The sequence below is a fragment of the Arachis hypogaea genome, chromosome 20 (assembly GCF_003086295.3).
Source record: "Arachis hypogaea cultivar Tifrunner chromosome 20, arahy.Tifrunner.gnm2.J5K5, whole genome shotgun sequence".
NCBI lineage: Eukaryota > Viridiplantae > Streptophyta > Magnoliopsida > Fabales > Fabaceae > Arachis > Arachis hypogaea.
Window position 1 is genome coordinate 42,939,356 of NC_092055.1, and position 19,445 is coordinate 42,958,800.

General features: G+C 31.1%; 2 protein-coding genes across 5 annotated transcripts; one reads left to right on the plus strand and one right to left on the minus strand.

Moving 5' to 3' along the window:
* Positions 1-4,205: 4,205 nt before the first annotated feature.
* Positions 4,206-8,803, minus strand: LOC112783219 (transcription factor bHLH153). 4 transcript variants are annotated; one of them, XM_025826039.3, is made up of 6 exons: positions 8,011-8,803; positions 5,766-5,894; positions 5,437-5,502; positions 5,159-5,224; positions 4,811-4,858; positions 4,206-4,716 (listed from the first exon to the last, which is right to left on the minus strand). In XM_025826039.3, exons 1-6 carry the CDS (start codon positions 8,050-8,052, stop codon positions 4,555-4,557), a joined length of 513 nt encoding a protein of 170 aa, XP_025681824.1. In that variant the 5' UTR covers positions 8,053-8,803; the 3' UTR covers positions 4,206-4,554. The 4 variants fall into 4 exon arrangements, with proteins under 4 accessions (XP_025681824.1, XP_072087523.1, XP_025681823.1 ...); XM_072231422.1 differs by having other exon boundaries at positions 5,165-5,224; positions 8,011-8,705; XM_025826038.3 differs by lacking the exon at positions 8,011-8,803 and adding an exon at positions 6,972-7,523 and having other exon boundaries at positions 5,165-5,224.
* Positions 8,804-14,613: 5,810 nt separating this feature from the next.
* Positions 14,614-15,941, plus strand: LOC140183050 (serine/threonine-protein phosphatase 7 long form homolog). Its single transcript, XM_072231051.1, has 4 exons — positions 14,614-14,621; positions 14,666-15,406; positions 15,499-15,589; positions 15,687-15,941. The coding sequence occupies exons 1-4, from the start codon at positions 14,614-14,616 to the stop codon at positions 15,939-15,941; spliced, it is 1,095 nt and encodes a 364-aa protein (XP_072087152.1).
* Positions 15,942-19,445: the final 3,504 nt, after the last annotated feature.

The following is a 19,445-nucleotide window of genomic DNA, read 5'->3' on the forward strand; positions in this document are numbered from 1 at the left end:
CTGCAGAATTCACAGATTCAACCCCCAATCTTTCGACGGACATAACTTTCTCATTTTAAATCGTTTTCCACCCGTTCGTCCAATGGCATGGACATCCCGGATCCAATTTCATTTCTAAACAAGTTTGGTACAAAACGGGGATCCGTAGTCCAGGTTATGTCCCGTCAAAATATGCCCAAAAACCATGTTTTCATACAAAACCACAAGGTGCCATTTTCAAAACAAACCATTTTCAACTCTTTTCAAAATTAACCAAAACATGCCAATTTTGCCTTTTTCTAAATCAATCAAAATGTACCAAAATCAACATCAAGCCATCCTAAACTCACACATTGACACTTTACCAAAATTCCCAAAACCACCGTCCAACCATTTTAACACTTCTCAATCAAATGGGTACAGGGCAAACACAATATCATATCACACATCCTTCCTCATCCCAATTTCCAATAATACCATTTCCAAATCAAACATTATTATACATAATCATCATCATACTCACCATCAACATGGTACCACCCACCAATTCAACCTCAATCATTCATCAAGCATATATCACAACATGCAGTTTCTCATATATCACACAATCAAGGCATCAATATTCATAATCACAGATATGATCACATCATATATCTCAACCATTCAACAACATCATCAATTCAATGCCTATCTTAGGGTCTCTAGCCTAAGTATTTCCTACCACATTACATATTAGATACGAGAAACCGAGACCATACCTTAGCCGATTTCCCAAGCTCAACCGGAGTACTTCCAAATCACTTTTCCTCAAGCTCTCAAGGTCTCAACACCTCCAAGAACATATTTTATCACACAAAACTCCCTTTTCAAGCTTTCCAAAATCACCAATCAAGCTCCAATATTCACATATACACAACGTAAGCCACAATCATCATACCCATACACAACATCTCAATACCCAATCATCATAGAACAACAAATTACACTAGGGTTGAGAATTTTACCACACCCAAGGTCCAAAGAGATAAGATTAACCTTCTCCTTCAAGAGAGTTGGGTCCTATAACATCAAAGAGCCCAAAATCTTAACATTTCACCCATGAAACTCAAAAACAAGAGCTGGAATTTCGAAGAGCAAAACATAGCTTACCTCAAGATTAGTTGTATGGGTTTTGTAGAGCTCTCCGCGATGAACGCGTGGCCGTAAACGGTGCGGCAATCGGAGCTCTAGATCAAAAGTTATGGTGGTTTGAAGATCAAGTGAGAGATAGAGAAGTTTGAGAGAGTGTTCTTCCCCTCCCTCACTCCATTTCAGCGTGTGTGTGTGTAACAAATGAGGAGAGAGAGTGCTGAAAACTAGGGTTTGGTTTAGTTTAGTTGGGCCAAGGGCCCACTTTAGGTCCAGTTGGACCGGTTTGGCCCGTTCGGTCCAATCTTGGTCCGATTTCTATAAAATTGGTACCGAATTTCTCGTCTCAATCTCCTCTATCATATTAAGCCATAAAAATTACATTCTTGGCTTTCTAGAATAAATTCTCATTTATGGGTTAATTAGCCATTAATTAACCGGGTCTTACAATATTTATAATTACAAAGACTTTAATGTTTGTGAATATAAAAAATATAATTTTTTTATGCCTTTAGAAATTATAAATTTATTAACATGGTTGTGAAATTATATATATTATTTAGTAGTTAATAGTAAAAAAAAAGAGGAGCTTTGGCGGACTTAACCCGCCAGCCCGCTAGCCCGCAGTTAGGTGGGACGGGGTGAGATTCTAGGACCGCCTCATTAGGCGGGGCGGGGTGGGCCATCCCGCCAAAAGACGGGCTTCTAGCAGGGCGGGGCGGGCTTCCCCGCTTGCCACCCCTATATATAACAGAAAGAGATCACATGTCCCACTATTATATTCCCATCCCATTTGTAAAACATTAGATGATTAACATTTTTTGAGTAAACTGACAATTAAGTTTCTGAGAATTTTGCGTTCGAACAATTTAGTCTCTAAAAAAAAAGTGACAATTACATCTTTCGGGAAAGAAAATGTGGACATGTTATAACCTTTTATTAGTTCCTAATGTAAAGACTAACGGCTCTTCTGATGTGTACTATTAACGTGAATGAGGTATCCATTAAATGTCACATTGGATTTACTTAAAATGATGAGGACAAATTGGTCCTTCAATGTTATTTGATTTTAACATGTTCCAAACTCTAACTGTGAAGAATCTCCAATTATTCATCCTAAAACTCTGCTACATAATCCTAACACACCGCATAATAAATAGCACTGGAAGCACAAGAAGCAAGAGATGCCAAAGAAAAAGGAATGAAGGGAGCGGATGGAATTATAGGGGCAACTTAATATACAAAAGAGAGTCTAGCAATAAAATTGCTTCCATGTATAACTGTCAGCTATATGTAACAATATACAAGTCTGGAACAGTAGAAAATCCAAATAGGTTGTTCTTAAAGTACCCAAATTATAGGGTAATTGCTAATTCAATTTATGTTTTGAGTTTAGAGTATTCCATTGAATTGAAATTCATATATATCATTCATGGTAATTTCTTTTTCTTATTACAGGATAATTTGCTAATATCAGGACTCTCTTCATTAGCAACTTTCTTTCCTTTTGAAGAATGGTTACTATCTGTAGTCTTTTTCTTTTTCATCTCTCTTACATGATCCTCTTCGATATCAGTGTTTAATTCTCCAAAATCAGGAGGTGGGGGCTTGTACAGCTCATCTTCAATGCTCTCATAACAATCATCATCAGTGTTATAATTAGAAATAGAAAGATTATCAGCTTCATCACAGCCTATAGCATCTTTACCACTAAGAATATGATGCTCAAAATATATATAGAACTCCTCACACTCCTTATTTTGCATTTTGTGCTCCCTTAAAGCATTGATCTCTCAGTCTCCAAAAATAGGATGCAAACCGACTTCTAAATTAGTAGCATTCAGATCAAACTACATCATTGCTTTGTAAGCATCGTATCCCAAGTTCTTGAACAATTCCTTCAAGTCATAGAAGTTGATAAGGTCCAGATCCATCTTTGGAAACCTCTCAACTAACCCATCTCGGTAACTCAATTTTTTCCGTTTGTTTCTCACAAATTTTCTCCCATGGTTGAACATAGGAACAACAAATTCCTCTATCTGCTATGTAGAAACACAATTATTGTTTGAATATATTGGGACAATAGTTAACTAAAGAATCAAGAACATGTTTGTATTTTTTTTATTATGACAAATAATACCAAAGGTGATACTAGTGTTTATGCTAATCACTACTTTCAGCAATCATAAACAAATAAGCAGAAGCCCCAAAAAGATACAAGAAATGCATAAAAAATAATGCGACAAAATGTGTCATACTCAATAAAATAAGTTGAAAACTATGCTTTGCAGAAGATTAAACGATTTGTTTAAAACACTGGGACCACTATGAAAGAAACAGACAGGGATACAATAATTGACAAAAGCATTAACATTTTTTACCTGAGTGGAGAATGTCTCCACTAATACTGGTTTTCTTGACGACGTCTTCTTCCTTGTTGGTACGTTGAAGGAAGAATCGTTATTTTTGTTACTGCACTGAGCCAAGACTCTTTTACTTCAATTTCTCCCCTTAAAGTTAATGGATAAAAACAAAGGGTAATTGGAGAGATTAAGAGCCAAAATGAAACAAATATATAGAAGGGAAATTTGGAAACGACGTTGTCCAACTGCAGATGTGGCAAAAACAAACACGACAATTCACGTCAAAGAACGGAACAGCAAAACAACTCCTTTTCATTTCTCTCTAATGGACCGACGGAAGAATGTAACGTGGAACAGCAAAACAACTCCTTTTCATTTCTCTCTAATGGACCGATGGAAGAATGTAACGTGTCCAACGTCTACTTTCCTAGGAGATGTAATTGTCACTTTTTTTTTAGAGACTAAATTGTTGAAATGCAAAATCTTGAACGACCTAATTATTATTTGATGCACTTTTTTTTATTTTCTATTTAAACTAATGCTATCCAACTTTTCACCTTTTTACCCTAAAAAATTTAATCTTTTTTTCTCATTTATATTCCACCCATAAAAAGCTAAACCCTCGTTAAAAAAAATTCGTATCCAATTCCTCGGGATGGAATATGAAAAAAATAAAAAAAGAGTAAGATAGATAATCTCAATCCAATAATAACCACCTTATGGATGGAAGATAAATACACGAACACACAATATTATATATTTTTACCTTCCATTAAATCTAGGAAAGACTTTCATTAAGCTAATCAGTACATGGAATAATTATTATACAGCTAGAACTTTCAAATATACACTTAACTAATCAGCATAGTGAATTAAGGATTACATATATATGCCTTAAATTAAAAAGCTTATACCCCATCACCCGCTTAAAATCTTCAAGGCATGGAGCAGCTACTTGACCAAGTTTTTTTCTTTTAATACTTTTAACTATATATCATATATTATAGCTACCATGATTCCACCTAGACTGACTTAGGGAGCATAGCAATTTACAACCTCCTTTAGGCTGCTTAGCTGACCAAATTTATGACTGAAATTGGGCGGCCTCCTTCTCGAATTTCGGCGGCGAAGTGGTGGTCTTGATGGGAGCCCAGATATCTGCACCATTGCTCTCAGCAACTCCAATTGTTAGTGAGACAGGAACAAGGCATAACCCTCTGCTCCTCAGGCTGCATGGCTCCAGACCCTAAAGAAGAAATCACAAATTCTGTTATAACCATATTTGATGCCGGAATCGTTCGTTGTATGTGTGACTGACCAAGTGTTCGTGTTATGCTTACCGGATCCTTGGTTGCGGCCGAACTCTCAAGGTACGGGGCACTAAGAAGCTGTTTAAAAGGAAGAAAATTTATTTGCATAAGATCACAATTCACAAGTCATGTTCCAGTTTGCAACGGAATTGTGTCGGAAATGTCACTAGATATGACATGCAATGGTCACAGATTCACTGAAAATGAAAAATATCTTGGCTGAATGCTGAAACATGTTTTTGAAGTATGTGATCAAGAAATTTACATCAGAAACACTTCACAGCTTAATTTAGGTGTTAATAATGTATGGCATGCATGTATGTTGTGCATGAAATAATTGCCAAGATACACAGAACAATTTAGAAAGAATGTCCAAACCTTAACTTGTCTATGAAGGAAACCTATGTATTGCATTGCTTCCTCTAAGACAGAAGATGTATCTGTCTGCAGTGAAAATTATGGATACCTTTAGACTCATAGAAACTTAGAACAATTGAATTTGTTGAAAACTTTAACAGGCATAATAAATGAAAAAAAATACTATTGCATTACTATTATTATTATTATTATTCTTGCATTACAAGGCAAATAAATAAGCATAATAAGCCTAATAAATATGCTACATAAAACATCAATGAAGCTTCAAACATGTATACCTTGCCATATGGTGAAACAAGCTGCTGCAATGCAACGATTCGTTCACTAAGCTTCTCCTTCCTCTCCTATTCACAGAAACAATAGGAAATATAAAAAGGAAGTTCGGTATCATCGACAAAAATCATAGATATATCACTACTTTAAACATCAAGGAATGAAATTGTTCAATGCATTTCTAATTTTCATACACTATGACCATTGTGGCTTCCCATTGAAAACTTCAAAATGTAAATTAAAGCTTGGATATTGTAAAGAGCAACAGAGAATAATACAATGATGCCAAGAGCTAAGAATAATAAAAGGATTAAAAAGAGAGAAAGAAAGAAACCTTTGCGGTGATTGATAAATCATTAGCCTTTTGCCTTTTAGATTCAATAGAAGTATAACTGCTTTGGTCAACAGAACATGGGCTCCTTTTGTGTCCCATCATCTTTCTAACATCTACCCCCTCTTCTCTCTGGTGGCATAATAATAATTTTGTATCAGAATCAATCACCATTGAAGAAATTGAAGACAAAAATTAAGTATAAAAGGAACTATCAAATGCACATTGAGTTGCCCTGAAATATGTATAACACTACTTTTGGTTAGAAACAACTATGCAATTCTACTTGAACTCATAAATTAAGGAAATGATTTAAAAGAAATTAATAAATCAATATTAGCACAAATTAGATAACTCGTGCTCCCGTTCCCTTTTATTCGTCGCTATCCTTTTTGAATTCGGTAATTGGTATCCCACTATCCCCTAGCCAAAAGTGAACTTAAGGATCCAAGCATAATCCATGTCAATTGGTAGTATTGAAAGGATTAATTGGAATTCAGCCCTAGACACTTCCACCATGAGCATGTTTTTACTCGTAAATTTAAAAATATATGCAAAATAATTCACTAAATCTTTCCAAATGTGCAAATCAACCATGTTAATATATTTTTTCATCAATTGTTAACAAAAATAACATATATTTAATCAAATCTAGGATTTCAAAGTTTCACATATAGAAAACACATGGGCCAATTAGACATAACCAAAGCTCAAGGGAACACTTATTTTAGCTAAAATATACATGTAGAAAAATTCAAAAATTATTTTGCACATTTAAAAGAGATGAAAGTGGAAAAAGCATGAAGTGCATCTCATGACTTTAAAAAGAAACAGGGTGAAATTAATGCTATAACATAATTGAAGTTTATCATTCTTCTCCAATGGAATTCCCTTCAATAGTTTATTTGAACTTTTATTCAAATCCAGCATAGCATGCATGCAATAATAATAATAATAATAATAATAATAATAATAAGATCAAAGTCTCATATCTAAAAATATATCATAAAAACATGCAATGTTTTTTGGTCAGAATAACCCTCATTCCTCCCACTTTTCAAAGACAAACAATGTCATAATCGGTGCCCCCCTTTTTCTTTTTCTTTCTTTTCTTTTCTTTGCCGTTTCTTTTCAATAATAATAATAATAAAGCATTCATTAAATAGTTGATAAACTTGGAAACATTAGCAGGCAACAGCTACACCATACCCAAAAAATCAAAGTGGCCCCCATTGTCATGATGCTATAGAGAGTACTATAAGGCAACATGAACAGCCAAAGAAAAAATGAAGCAGCCATGCATTCAATTCAAACCACACATGAAAAAACTCTTTTGAAAAGGGCCAAAGGGTCATCACACATCACCCAATTCACTATCACAAACATTGATCCACATAATTCAACGGCTCAGAAAACTACTCACAGCTTGCAATGAAGTTTGTCAAAGATCATAATAATTAATAATTGTAGTCACCATACCAAAAAAGTTTATTATTATTGTTTATTTATATTTTAATTTTTTTTTTAACTTTGTGTCGTTGCCAAGAAGAAGCTCAAATGTCAAAAACAGTATATGGTGGACCCACAATTTGTGATCTTTGACAAAAGAACTTTTTTATTTTTTGTTTTTTGATATTCTTGACAAAAGAACATTTGTGTATACTATTTTCCACTGTCACACACGTATACATTGCACAGACACATTACACAAATTAATGTGAACAAGTGAATCTAATGTTTGCGTATAAAATCATCCCAACTACTTTGTTTACTAATGTTAAAATGATACTATATCTTCAATTGACACATGAGCAATTAAAATAAATCACACAATAAGACAAGGAGTATTCCAGAGAGAGAAAGCTCAGAGTTTGCGTTTAGCTTTTGGTGTTTGGGGGTGCAAAAATTAAAAAATAAAATAAATAAATAAATAAATATAAAACCCAACCACTCATTTATTGCATGTGTACTTAGGAAAGAGAACAATTCTGATCATACATTCTTGAGTGATTCAAGTAGCTAGAACGATGAGTATTTAGATTTTAGAACCTTAAAAACAAAACACTCCAACATTGATTTTTGAACATAAAAATTTCTCAATATTTCCTAGAACAATAATGAGAAGCCCCACTTATTAACATGGTCTTTATCATGAAACAAAAGATAACAATAAAAATGCAAAAATAAAATAATAATAATAATATAAAATAATTTTATATTTGAAATGAAATTAAGAGTAAGAGCTTACTGGAAACATAGAATCAGCATTGCAGAAGGAGCTGGCTATCATCTATGTATGTATGACTTTGAAAGAAAGAGCTTTCAGCAGAAAAATGGTTGCTTAAGAAGCCCAAAAAAAAAAAAGAACAAAGCCTTTGATTCTATTTCTTTTGTGAGTGATATGGCTTCAAATGCTTTGGCGGGTATCTTTAAAAGCTTGTAAAGCTTCAAACTTTAAGCAGTGTCCGTGATCAGTACTTCATTTCTAAGACTTTTGCACAAAAATTCCAAAAGCTAGAACAGAGGAAAAGAAAAATGTCACATTTACCATGTATCTATGTCTTCTAGCATAGGGGTAATATGGTAATAACAAATAAAGTAACACACAGTTAGCAACACTATGCTAAGAGAAGCTCTTAAATGGAAGAAAAGAAGAGAGTGATTACTGATTAGAAGAATAAGAAGATACAAAGAGTTTGTTGAAAGGAATGGAGTAAGGAAGAAGAGGAAGAGAGTAAGAACATGTCAAAGCGTGTGTCTTTATAAAGCTAAAATTGAAAGAAAATAAAATACTGATAAATAGTTACGTAAGATTATTATATTTTATATTGTCATAAATATACTTGTGACAGCTAATATCCAACCATGAGAGATAATACGTTTTTGTTTTTCGGTTTTTTTTTTTCCTTTGTTAAATTTTTTTTTTCTGGGCTAGAATTCAGCACTTGTTATCTGCTTGAAAATACTCTTTGTAGGTGTTTTTTTTTTCGGGACTTTACTCTTTGTAGTTTGTATGTATATCATTAACTAGTGTCTCTTACAAAATGCTTTTATTAAAATTAAAATTATTTATACTAAAAATATTCACAAGTTCTTTTTTTTATTATAAATACTTTATAAAAAGCAAATGCTAATATTCTTAAAGTAAAGTAAGAAGTCTAATACTTTTTAGAAAATAATTTATTATTAACACAATAAATAACGTATTAAATTATAGGTTTTAATCTTTTTTTTTTAAATATATATAGCTCATTTAAAAAATTTATCAAAAAACTATTAACTTAATTAGCAAGATATTCATTTAAATACTAACCATTTATACAAAATAAAATAAAATAAAAGATTAAGATTTGTCTATAGAAGTATTTAAAAATGAACCTTGTAAAAATATTAAAATTTTCATATTTTTTAATAAAATTCATTTAAATATCTTAACAATATTTCTTAAGACTCTAAAAATATAACTATTAATTTTGGAACTTTTTTAGGAGCAATTATTCAAAATATTAAATTAAATTTTTTATAGAAAATATAAAATTTTGATATTAATTCTGTCTTTTTGGCTGCAAAGGAGAGTTTTTATCCTTAAAAAAATTCACAAACATTATTTTCTCGAAACAAGATTAAATTAACTTTGTCCACATCAGAAATCCCTCTCATTTTTGAGAAGACAAATATTTGTGACATAAACACGAGTATTCATTTATGAAACCCACTGTTATAACATAGTTTAACCTATGTTGAGTGGGGTATGCTCTAAATCTTTATGAAACCCACTGTTATAACATAGCTCATTAATATGTATATAAATAAAATGAAATAAAAGACATTCTTGTATAAGAAACTCTTATTGTATAGATTAATTTTGGTTACTAAACAATTTTGAGAGAAGAAAAAAGAGAGAAAAAAAATTTAGACAAAAGAAAAAATAGATGAAAAATATGGTGGGAAAAAAATAGCAAAAAAAAAAGGGAATTTCTCATCAAATAAAGCAAATTCAATAAAAGAAAACATTATTTAATTTGTTTGTCAAAAGAGTATATGGAAATTTTTATGTGAAAAATGTGAATTTAACATTGTTTTCTTTTCTTTTAAATTTGAGGGAGAAGTTAGATTAGATGTATATACCTACAAATTATTTTTCAATGAATTAATCTTTGAAGCCCTCACTTTTGGTTTGAAAGAGACACAGGTTTTCTACTTTTCTTTTTATAATAATATTATTGTAAGGATAATAAATTGTCCTAATCATGATGAGTAATATTGGAATGCGTACGTTTGTTTGGTTCATCTTACATTCATAGTCTAACAAAAAATCGTGTCCATTTGTCCATTTAGTGTGTGTTTGGATTACAGTTTACAAACTGGAGTTTGCATAAAATTAATTTTGCAAACTTGATTTTGATCAAAAGTAAGTTTGTGTTAAAGTGATTTATGTTTGGTAATTTTTGTATCAAAATGGATTATAGTAAAATAAATGTTGTTTGGCTTATACCATTCAAAAGCACTTTTAGATAAAAAATTACTAAAATGTACATCAACTTAAATTTTTTTTATATTATCCTATTATTTTATTTAGATATTTAAATAGATTTTATTAATTAATTTTATAATAAAATTAATATTCACTTACTAAAATAAAAATCACATATAAAAATAGATAAAATATATTTTAAATAAAAATAAAAAAATATAAATTTTATATATATATATATATATATATATATTTAATTAAATATGTTACCTTTTTTAAGTATTAAATGTTACTTTAGTATTTTTTTACATCGTACTCTTATTCTAATATTCTCAATAATCTTATTTTTAATATTAATTTGGAATCTAACGTTTATGATTTTATTATTATCTATGATTAATTTTTATTTAATTTATCTTTTTTAATGGAATCATAATCTATATTATAAAAAATTACACTAAAACATAATATACGAGAATTACAATTATAAAAGAGAGTACTAAAAATAATAAAAATAAATAAATATTTACTTTATAGTGATTGAAATAAATCTAAAAGTTCTTGATGATCTTTTTATATAATATATTTTTAGTATTTTTAGTACTCTTTTTTAGTATGTTATAATTTTTTATTATTATTATTATTTACAGTTAATTTTTTTATTTAATTTACTTTACCTAATAGAATCAATAAATTATATTATAAAAAGATAATAACAAACATAATTCACAAAAATCACAATTATAAAAATGTATAATGTCAAACAACAGTTGAAAAAATATAAATAATAAATAAAAAAAATAAAACTCATATAAATAGAAATAACAAGAATTTTATAAATAATACAATAATATATATAAAGGATAAAGTTGGTAAAAGATAAATAAATGGTTAGTATCTATGGCTAAAAGCTCGTTAAGAAAACGCAGAAGTTAAAAATAGTTGCTTCTTGTAAACGTGGTTTTGGCAGCAAAATCACTTCTGCGTTCATGAGAAAAAAATTTACCAAACCAAAAGTTGAAGCTTTCAAGAAATTTAAACGTGCTTCTTCCCTTCCAACGAGTTTCCCAAACACATCCTTAGTCATTTAGACAAACTCATATGATCATAATATTTACAAAAAGATATTCAAACTAACATCATAGAATTAAACAATGAGTCTTGTTACACATTCAAATATTTTTGACAATTAAAACTAATTAAATTAATCTAAATCTAACTAAAACTAATTTTATTAATAAAAATGTATTTACACGCTCTAATTTTTTAGCCTTTTTTACATTATTCTTTATATCTTTTTTCTCGTTTTTCTTTTTTTTTTTTTTTTGTTCTTTTTCACATTCTTTCTTCTTTTTCACGTGTTTCTTTCATATTAGATAAAAACTCAGGTGAAGTCGACTTCACATGAAGTTGATATTTGAGAGTCGTTAGATAAAAATTTAGTCAAATCAGTCAAATCATCTAACGACTTTCAGATATCAACTTCACGTGAAGTCGACTGCACTTGAATTTCCACCTTCACATTATCATTCTTTTATTGCTGTTATTATTATTGCACTTTTTTTTTCTCTTCTTTCTTCCCTTCCTATTAATTATACAGCATTATGTATTTTTTTATTTGATTTTTTTCTTGTTTTTATTCTTGTTAAAAGAATAAACAAAAGAATCATGAAAAAGTAAAATAAAAAGAAGATGAATAGAAAAAGAAAAAAATATGATAATGATGGAGAAGAAGAAAGAGAAGGGGTTTTGAATTATGAAGAATTTATCAGAAAATAACACCGAAATTTTTTAATTACATAGAAATTTCTCAATTTTGATATCGAAATTTTTTAACCGTGATACAAATTCTTGTTAAGACAGTGAAACAAGAATTATAAGCAACATATTGATGACTTTTCTGGATTTAAAATTTACATGCATGTGTTTTTGTGATTGATTGTGTCTTGTTTATGTGCTTGTTCTAACTAAGTTTGTTTGTGTGTCATCATCATTAAGTAATTTCGGTGCATTCTGGATTTAAATAAGGTGCACTTAGTCCGTGTTTATTCTGAACTAAGTTTATTTTTGTGTCATCATTATTAAGTAATTTTGGTGCATTCTAAATTTAAATAGGGTGCACTTAGTCTCATTGACTTGGATTTAGTATATTAGTTCACAAAAGATAGTTGTAGTACTTCTAATGACATTTAAACCATATTAATAATTTTTTTGGATTTAAAATTTATATGCATGTATTTTTATGAATGATTGAATCTAGTTTGTATACTTATTTTAAACTGAGTTTGCTTGTATGTCGTCATGATTAAATAATTTCGATGTATTTTGAATTTAAATATGGTGCACTTGGTCTGTGCTTGTTTTGAACTGAGTTTGTTTGTATGTCGTCATTACTAAATAATTTTGGGACATTCTGAAATTAAATAAGATGCACTTGATCTCATTGACTTGGATTCGGTGTAATTCGTTCATGCAAGATAATTGTAGTACTTCTGAAATCATTTAAGCTATATTGATAACTTTTCTAGAATTAAAATTTATATGCATATATTTTTGTGGATTGTTGATTCTAGTTTGTGTGTTTGTCTTGAACTGAGTTTGCTTGTATGTCATTATCATTAAGTAAGTTCGGTGCATTCTGAAATAAGGTAAATTTGGTCTGTATTTATTTTGAACTGAGTTTGTTTGTGTGTCATCATTATTAAGTAATTTCGGTGCATTCTGAATTTGAACTGACGATGATGACAATAACAAAACAATGATGATAATAATAATGATGATGACGATGATGATGATGGAAGAGAAGGAGAAAGAGAAAAAAGAAGGAGATTGAAAAAATTCAAATGAGAAAAGAAAGAGGAGGAGGAGATGGAGGTGGTGGTGTGGTAATGGTGACGACGACGAAAACGAAAGAGAAACATAAAAAAAACGGAAGAGGAGAAGGAGGTGATGATGGTGGTAATGAAGACGACGATGACAATAATAAAAAAAAAGATGCATAAAAAGAAGGAAAAGAAGAAAAAATAGCAACAGTGTATATAAAAAAAAGCATTCAAAACAGAAAAAGAAAAAAATATGTGCGTAAAATATAAAATACGTTGACAACTTAATAGGAACTTTTTATTTTTAATATGATGAAAGGGCTAGTGTATAGCTGCGTTATGGGGTGTATGGTGTTTCACTAGCGTATGATGGTTATTCAAGAGAAATCGGACCGTCCGATGGGGTACTATAATCGGACGGACCGAGTACAGAAATCGAACGGTACACAAAATCCTCAGTCCGATTTGTGCACTCGTTCCACATGGCACGCATGCAACTCCCCTCTGGATGAATCCAATGCTTCCAATAACCCTGAATGTAATCCACCCTCCTAGCAGCGTCACTTTCAGCCTCACACCCAAAACTCTTTCTATTTGCTTTTCAACTTCACACCATCTCCATTTTTGAAGGCTATAAGGACCACATAGCAGGTCAAAAAAAATCTAAATACAATGTCAAGAGGACCAAAAATTAAGGAAGTGAATCAGTCAGAACTTCACATTGTTAATTATCTCGGACATTCAAATTATGTAAGTTTTTATTATTTAAAATTTTAATTTAGTAATTATAAATTTATAATAGTGTATCAGATTTTAGTAATAGAGTAGAAATAATAGAGTAAAACTAAGTAATTAAGTTTAAGGAGTTTAGGAATAGAGTAGAACTAATTAGTTTATAAAGTCCGAATTTTTTATTAATAGTATGCTTTGTTTTGGAATGAAATGTATGACTAATTATTGTTATGTTTTTGCTGGTTTGAATGAATGAAATCAGATTATTATTATTATTATTATTATTATTATTATTATTATTATTATTATTATTATTATTATTTGTTGGAAGAAAATTTGAATTAATATATTTTTGTTTTAATTGTATTGTATTAGAAGAAATAGAAATATGAATTTAGAATTTCTAGAAGAAGTATGAATTTATAATATTTAAGTTATAAAAAAAAGAATTTAATAAATTATTCTTGATTATTGATAATTGAATGGAATGTATGTTAACATAATAGGATAATTTTGACAATAAATAAAACACCGAAGCTAAAACACAAATTTAATATATTATTTTATGATTATTATTAATAATAACGTCGGTTTTTTAGAAATAATAATAATAATAATAATAATAATAATAATAATAATAATAATAATAATAATAATAATATGGAAATAATCTTATTCTGGATATATATATATATATATGTATGGTTTGTAATGTAAAGAAAAAACATATATATATAAAAGTTTTTTAAATAAGTTATGATGATTGAACCTATTCTAGTTATGTATAAGCTGGGTGTAAAATATAATTTTATTGGTAGTAATAATGGACATGTGAGCATAATTATGTTATTGTTAATATAATTATGTATTGGTAGTTACAATGAAAATGTGATATTGCAAGATTTATGGATGTTGATATGTGATCACTTTTTGTCGTCGGACCCGTATAACCCAATTGTTGAGGCGCATTTACGGGAGACTGGTTTTGATTATGTTTCTCATATTGGAGTCGTCCAATGCCAGTCAGCAATGATTAATGCTCTGATCGAGAGATGGTGGCCAGAGACTCACACATTTCATTTTCCGATTGGTGAGTGTGCCGTGTCGTTGGAGGATGTGGCGATGATTCTCGGTCTGCCGACAAATGGAATTCCGGTTACAGGACCAACCATGAGTAGTTTTGAGGTCTTGGAGGCCGAGTGCTTGCATCACTTTGGTGTTGCACCGAGAAAGACAGACTGTAGAGGAAGCTTTATAAAACTCACGTGGATTAGGGGTTTGAAGGATTGCACAGTGTTGACTGATGATATTCAGATTCAGAGGTATGTCAAGTGTCACATAATGTTGTTATTTGGGACAATTCTATTTGGTGACAAGTCTGGTGCAGCGGTGCATTGGAAATTTCTGCGTTTGCTCCGTAACTTTGCTGGGATCATACAGTTTAGTTGGGGTTCGGCATGCCTTGCGCACTTGAATAGATCATTGTGTAAGGCAACTCGTGTTGACTGCAAGGAGATAGATGGTTCGCTTACACTTTTGCTTACTTGGGCTTGGATCCGTCTCCCATTTCTTGCCCCGATTCCTGGCAATCCCCGACTGTTTCTGATTGCAAACAGGTAAAATAAATTAATGTATGCGTTGAAATCTCTACTAGAAATTGTATTCTATTTTTTACATAATTAATTAAATAAGAGATTTCTGACAGCAGGTGGTGCAACTGGGAACGTGGAAATTATGCTTACCGATACCATACACTTGCGCACTACAGGAGGTTGTTGGATGATATGCAAGAAGGACATGTATGTTGTAAACTACTAGTACTTGCTCTAGTTTGATGAATGAATTAATTGTAGTGTAGTCATCTAATAGTTTTGATGTGTTCAGTTTGTGTGGCAGGTTTATGGCATCGACCATATTGAGCCAGACGTGATTCCTGTAGACATCCGTCAGCATTCAGTTGTTTGTGGTGCCACAGTGCCGCTTATATCTTTCGAATGTGTTGAGTGGCATGCATCTGATAGATTCAGGAGGCAATTTGGTTTAATCCAGGGCGTTCCTAATCAAGAGCGGGATCTAGGTGCATCACACGGGGAAGTACTAACTGGACCTAAGAGTCAATATGCCTTATACAAAACATATGGAAAGCTCTAGGAGGAGACCAAGCCTCATTACTGCGAGCAATAGTTGACCTAATGGAATTGTGTCGATCAGAGATAAGTCCTACACCATCGCGTGTTACCACATGTTGGCGTAAGTTACTTAGAAAAAAGTACCACGCCTCATAAGTCTCTTCCTCCACTATGGCAAATGCAATAGGCACAATATTGTTATTGCCATCTTGTGAAATTGCTACCAATAAACAACCTTTGTATTTTTCATACAAATGAGTCCCGTCCACCTACACAACTGGCTTGCAATGTCTGAATGCCCTTATATAAGGGTAATAACTCCAGAAGACTCAGTGTAGTACACGGATATCAGGAACCAAATCATCCCCCTGGTATGCAGGCATTGTTTCAAAGTGAACCACCGCTGACGGCTCCTTGTGACACATGGCCTCAAACCATATAGGCAATGCTTCATACGATGCTTCCCAACCTCCGAAGATTGACTCCACCGCCTTCTGCTTTGCCAACCATGCTTTGCGATAACTAATGGTGTAGTTAAACTTCGACTGTACTTCCGCAATGACTGATTTCACCTTTATAGATGGGTCAACCTCTACCAACGGTTTAATTTCTTCTGCAACTGTCTTGGAATCCAGTTTCGAATGGTCTTGAGAAATACTAGATCTGGTACAAGTCTGACTACCATTGTACCTCCTTATCTTCCAATAGTACTTCTTCTGCATTTTGGTAACCCTGATCAGCCAATCACAACCTGCGCCATATTGTGTACATTTAGCATAGAATGTCGTCGGTTCCGACTCAAACACCCTATAGTCTACACCTCTACGGATGGTATAATCTTTCATCGCCTTGATTACTGCCTCCCTTGAACTGAATTCCATTCCAACCATGAATTCACCATCCACCACAACAGGAAGCTCTGCTACAATCACACAGCAAGATATGTACTCTCATAAATAATAATCATTTATATTTTAACAGATATAATTATAGTCTATATTTTAGCTATCTTATCTACCTAAAGACCTAGTAAATATAGTCCATACTAAATAACTAATAACTAATAAAATAATCAAAGACATGTTACACAAATTATAATTCACAGATCACATACTTTACTCTTCCGATCTTATTGATCTACTACCCCAAACTATCACATAACTATCTTTCTTTACATACTTGCATTCATGTATTGAGGAAACTCTGGTGCATGCATAGCCTCCAAATCCAACGACCGCATGAAAGAAGGCTCTTGAAACGGTTGTTGGTTTGCCAATACATTTGCAACCTCCGCCACATCTGCGTTCATAGTGCCGTCAGCTTCATCTTCTTCTTCACCCAAACCAACGATCTCATAATGACTTTTAAATTCCTCCTCGCTATCACTATTATAATCTTCCAATTCAATATTTCGGTTCGCTTCAGACTGCTCGAACTCAATGTACATCTCGATGCACGACATTCGATGGCAATTTTCAATATACATTGAAAACATTTCATGCATGCTCGCTTCATCCATTACGTACTTGGTTTGAAATTGAACGAACCCACCGAACACGGATAAAGGATACCTGTACAAAATACACGACACTTTCCTAGATATCTGAGGATCTATCTTCTCACAAATCATACCTTTTAATTCCTCAAACGACAATGTGTTTGGAATAACAACATCTAATGGATTATCACATACAAATTGAGCTCCTTTATACATTTATAATAAAATCTGTCCAAAACAATATATTTTCAAAATAACTCTATCATCCATGATAACCGTGATATACTAACCACTCTCAATCACACTATTATTTTTTTTTGGCAAGAATGAAGAAGAAGGAGAATCAGAGAAGAGAAGCTAAATAACTTCCTGGTTTTTTGAACTGGACGAAGAGGTAGAAGAACTATTGGGGAGTTCTGAAGGTAACCTTTATGTATACGGCAGCAACAAGCAAATCGGACGATCCGACCGCGTCTTTGCATTTCAAATTTTTCCATAATACTGATCGGACCGTCCGATTAGTTTCAACCAATTTTCTCTGTCTTGAAATTGCTGGGTCCGATTTCAGTACTCTGTATCGCACAAATCGAACCGTCCGATTTGTGTCCTCTCTCTCACTGCAATGAAATCGGACGGTCCAATTTCTTCCCACTAAAACCAAACTTCAACGCCGTCATACCACTGTAAATTCCCCCGACACTCCATAACGGAGAGTAACTCACATATGAAACTCATATAAAAGAAAAATTAGCCACTTAATTGAACTTGATTAACTATTTTATTTAATTGTAGAGTGTTTCTCTTAAATAATCACATGAAAATCTTTACAATGATATGTACCAACATCAATAATTACTAAGATCATATTTCATTTGATTTATGAAAGTTATAAGTTTTTTTCCCCTAAAGTTATAAGCTTCTAATTGAATGTCCTTGAAAATTTAATATAAGTACGAATTCTCAATCGTCTATATATTTAATGTTAAATAAAATCCATTGCACTGTTTATTTATAATAACAATTTAAAATAATATTTAAATAAACTACTTTACATATCACATTTCTGTTATATGCTATAATTTTTATAAAAATAAAATAAAAAAGTGTACATTTTTCTGAGTAAATAATAACAAGTTTGATAAAACTTTACCGAATATTAACTAAATTCCACCTAGTTTTAAAATCTTAATTTTCATTTAATGTTATTAAAAATGATTATTATATTAAAATAAACTACTATTTTTTTTGTATGAATATTTAGAATGCTGATAAAATTACCTATAAAAAAATAAAACTTAAGTTGTACTAATAAAAAATAAATTTTACTTGACAAAAATACTTAGACATCAAATTTTTATTAATTCTGTTAAAATTTATCATTAAATTTTTAAAATAAGCTTCTTTTATTATCTTCAATCTATAAAAATTCTCACATTTACTAACATAATATAGAAAAAACAATCCAACATCTTTTATTATTTTTAACCTATTTCTTTTTCATTATTTTTACCTCAATCAAATATCAAGTCACAAAAATTTAAACTTATAATGTTAATTCAACCCATAATAAAAACTGACAAATAAAAAATATAATCATTTTATAATTTATTGAAGCAAAGAAAAAAAAAGATAACAAAAACAACAACATGAAATCAAAATTCACATACTAAGGGTGTGTGTTTAGAAGGCACTTATATCATCCTCATCATTATCACAAGCATCATCATTATAAAGGAATAATCTTACCACAACCATAATCTCTATCTCCATCACCCTTCTTAATGTTCTTCTGAGGTTCTATTTTTTGTGTTTATCCTTTGACACTATCATAATGAGCTCGTTGTCTACAAACATAATCTTGATCTTGTTAAACTATCACGATGAATTTCATTGTCTTCTATTTTCTGTCTCCTCCTTTTTTCTATATCTAAATTTTTGAATCTTTTATTGCTATTTAGATTTCCTCTTTAAATTTTCAAAGGATATGAGATCTCACTTTTTCTTTTAAATTAATCCTATCCTACTCCA

Excerpts from the sequence above, each read along its gene's own strand:
- LOC140183050 (XM_072231051.1), top strand. Across the intron at positions 15,407-15,498 it reads CTGTTTCTGATTGCAAACAG|GTGGTGCAACTGGGAACGTG; the intron begins GTAAAATAAATT and ends TTCTGACAGCAG. Across the intron at positions 15,590-15,686 it reads ATGATATGCAAGAAGGACAT|GTTTATGGCATCGACCATAT; the intron begins GTATGTTGTAAA and ends TTTGTGTGGCAG.
- LOC112783219 (XM_025826037.3), bottom strand. The coding sequence starts at position 7,061 with ATGGCTGCTTCATTTTTTCTTTGGCTGTTCATGTTGCCTTATAGTACT. Across the intron at positions 5,225-5,436 it reads TTGTTTCACCATATGGCAAG|ACAGATACATCTTCTGTCTT; the intron begins GTATACATGTTT and ends TTTTCACTGCAG. Across the intron at positions 4,859-5,158 it reads TCCTTCATAGACAAGTTAAG|CTTCTTAGTGCCCCGTACCT; the intron begins GTTTGGACATTC and ends CCTTTTAAACAG.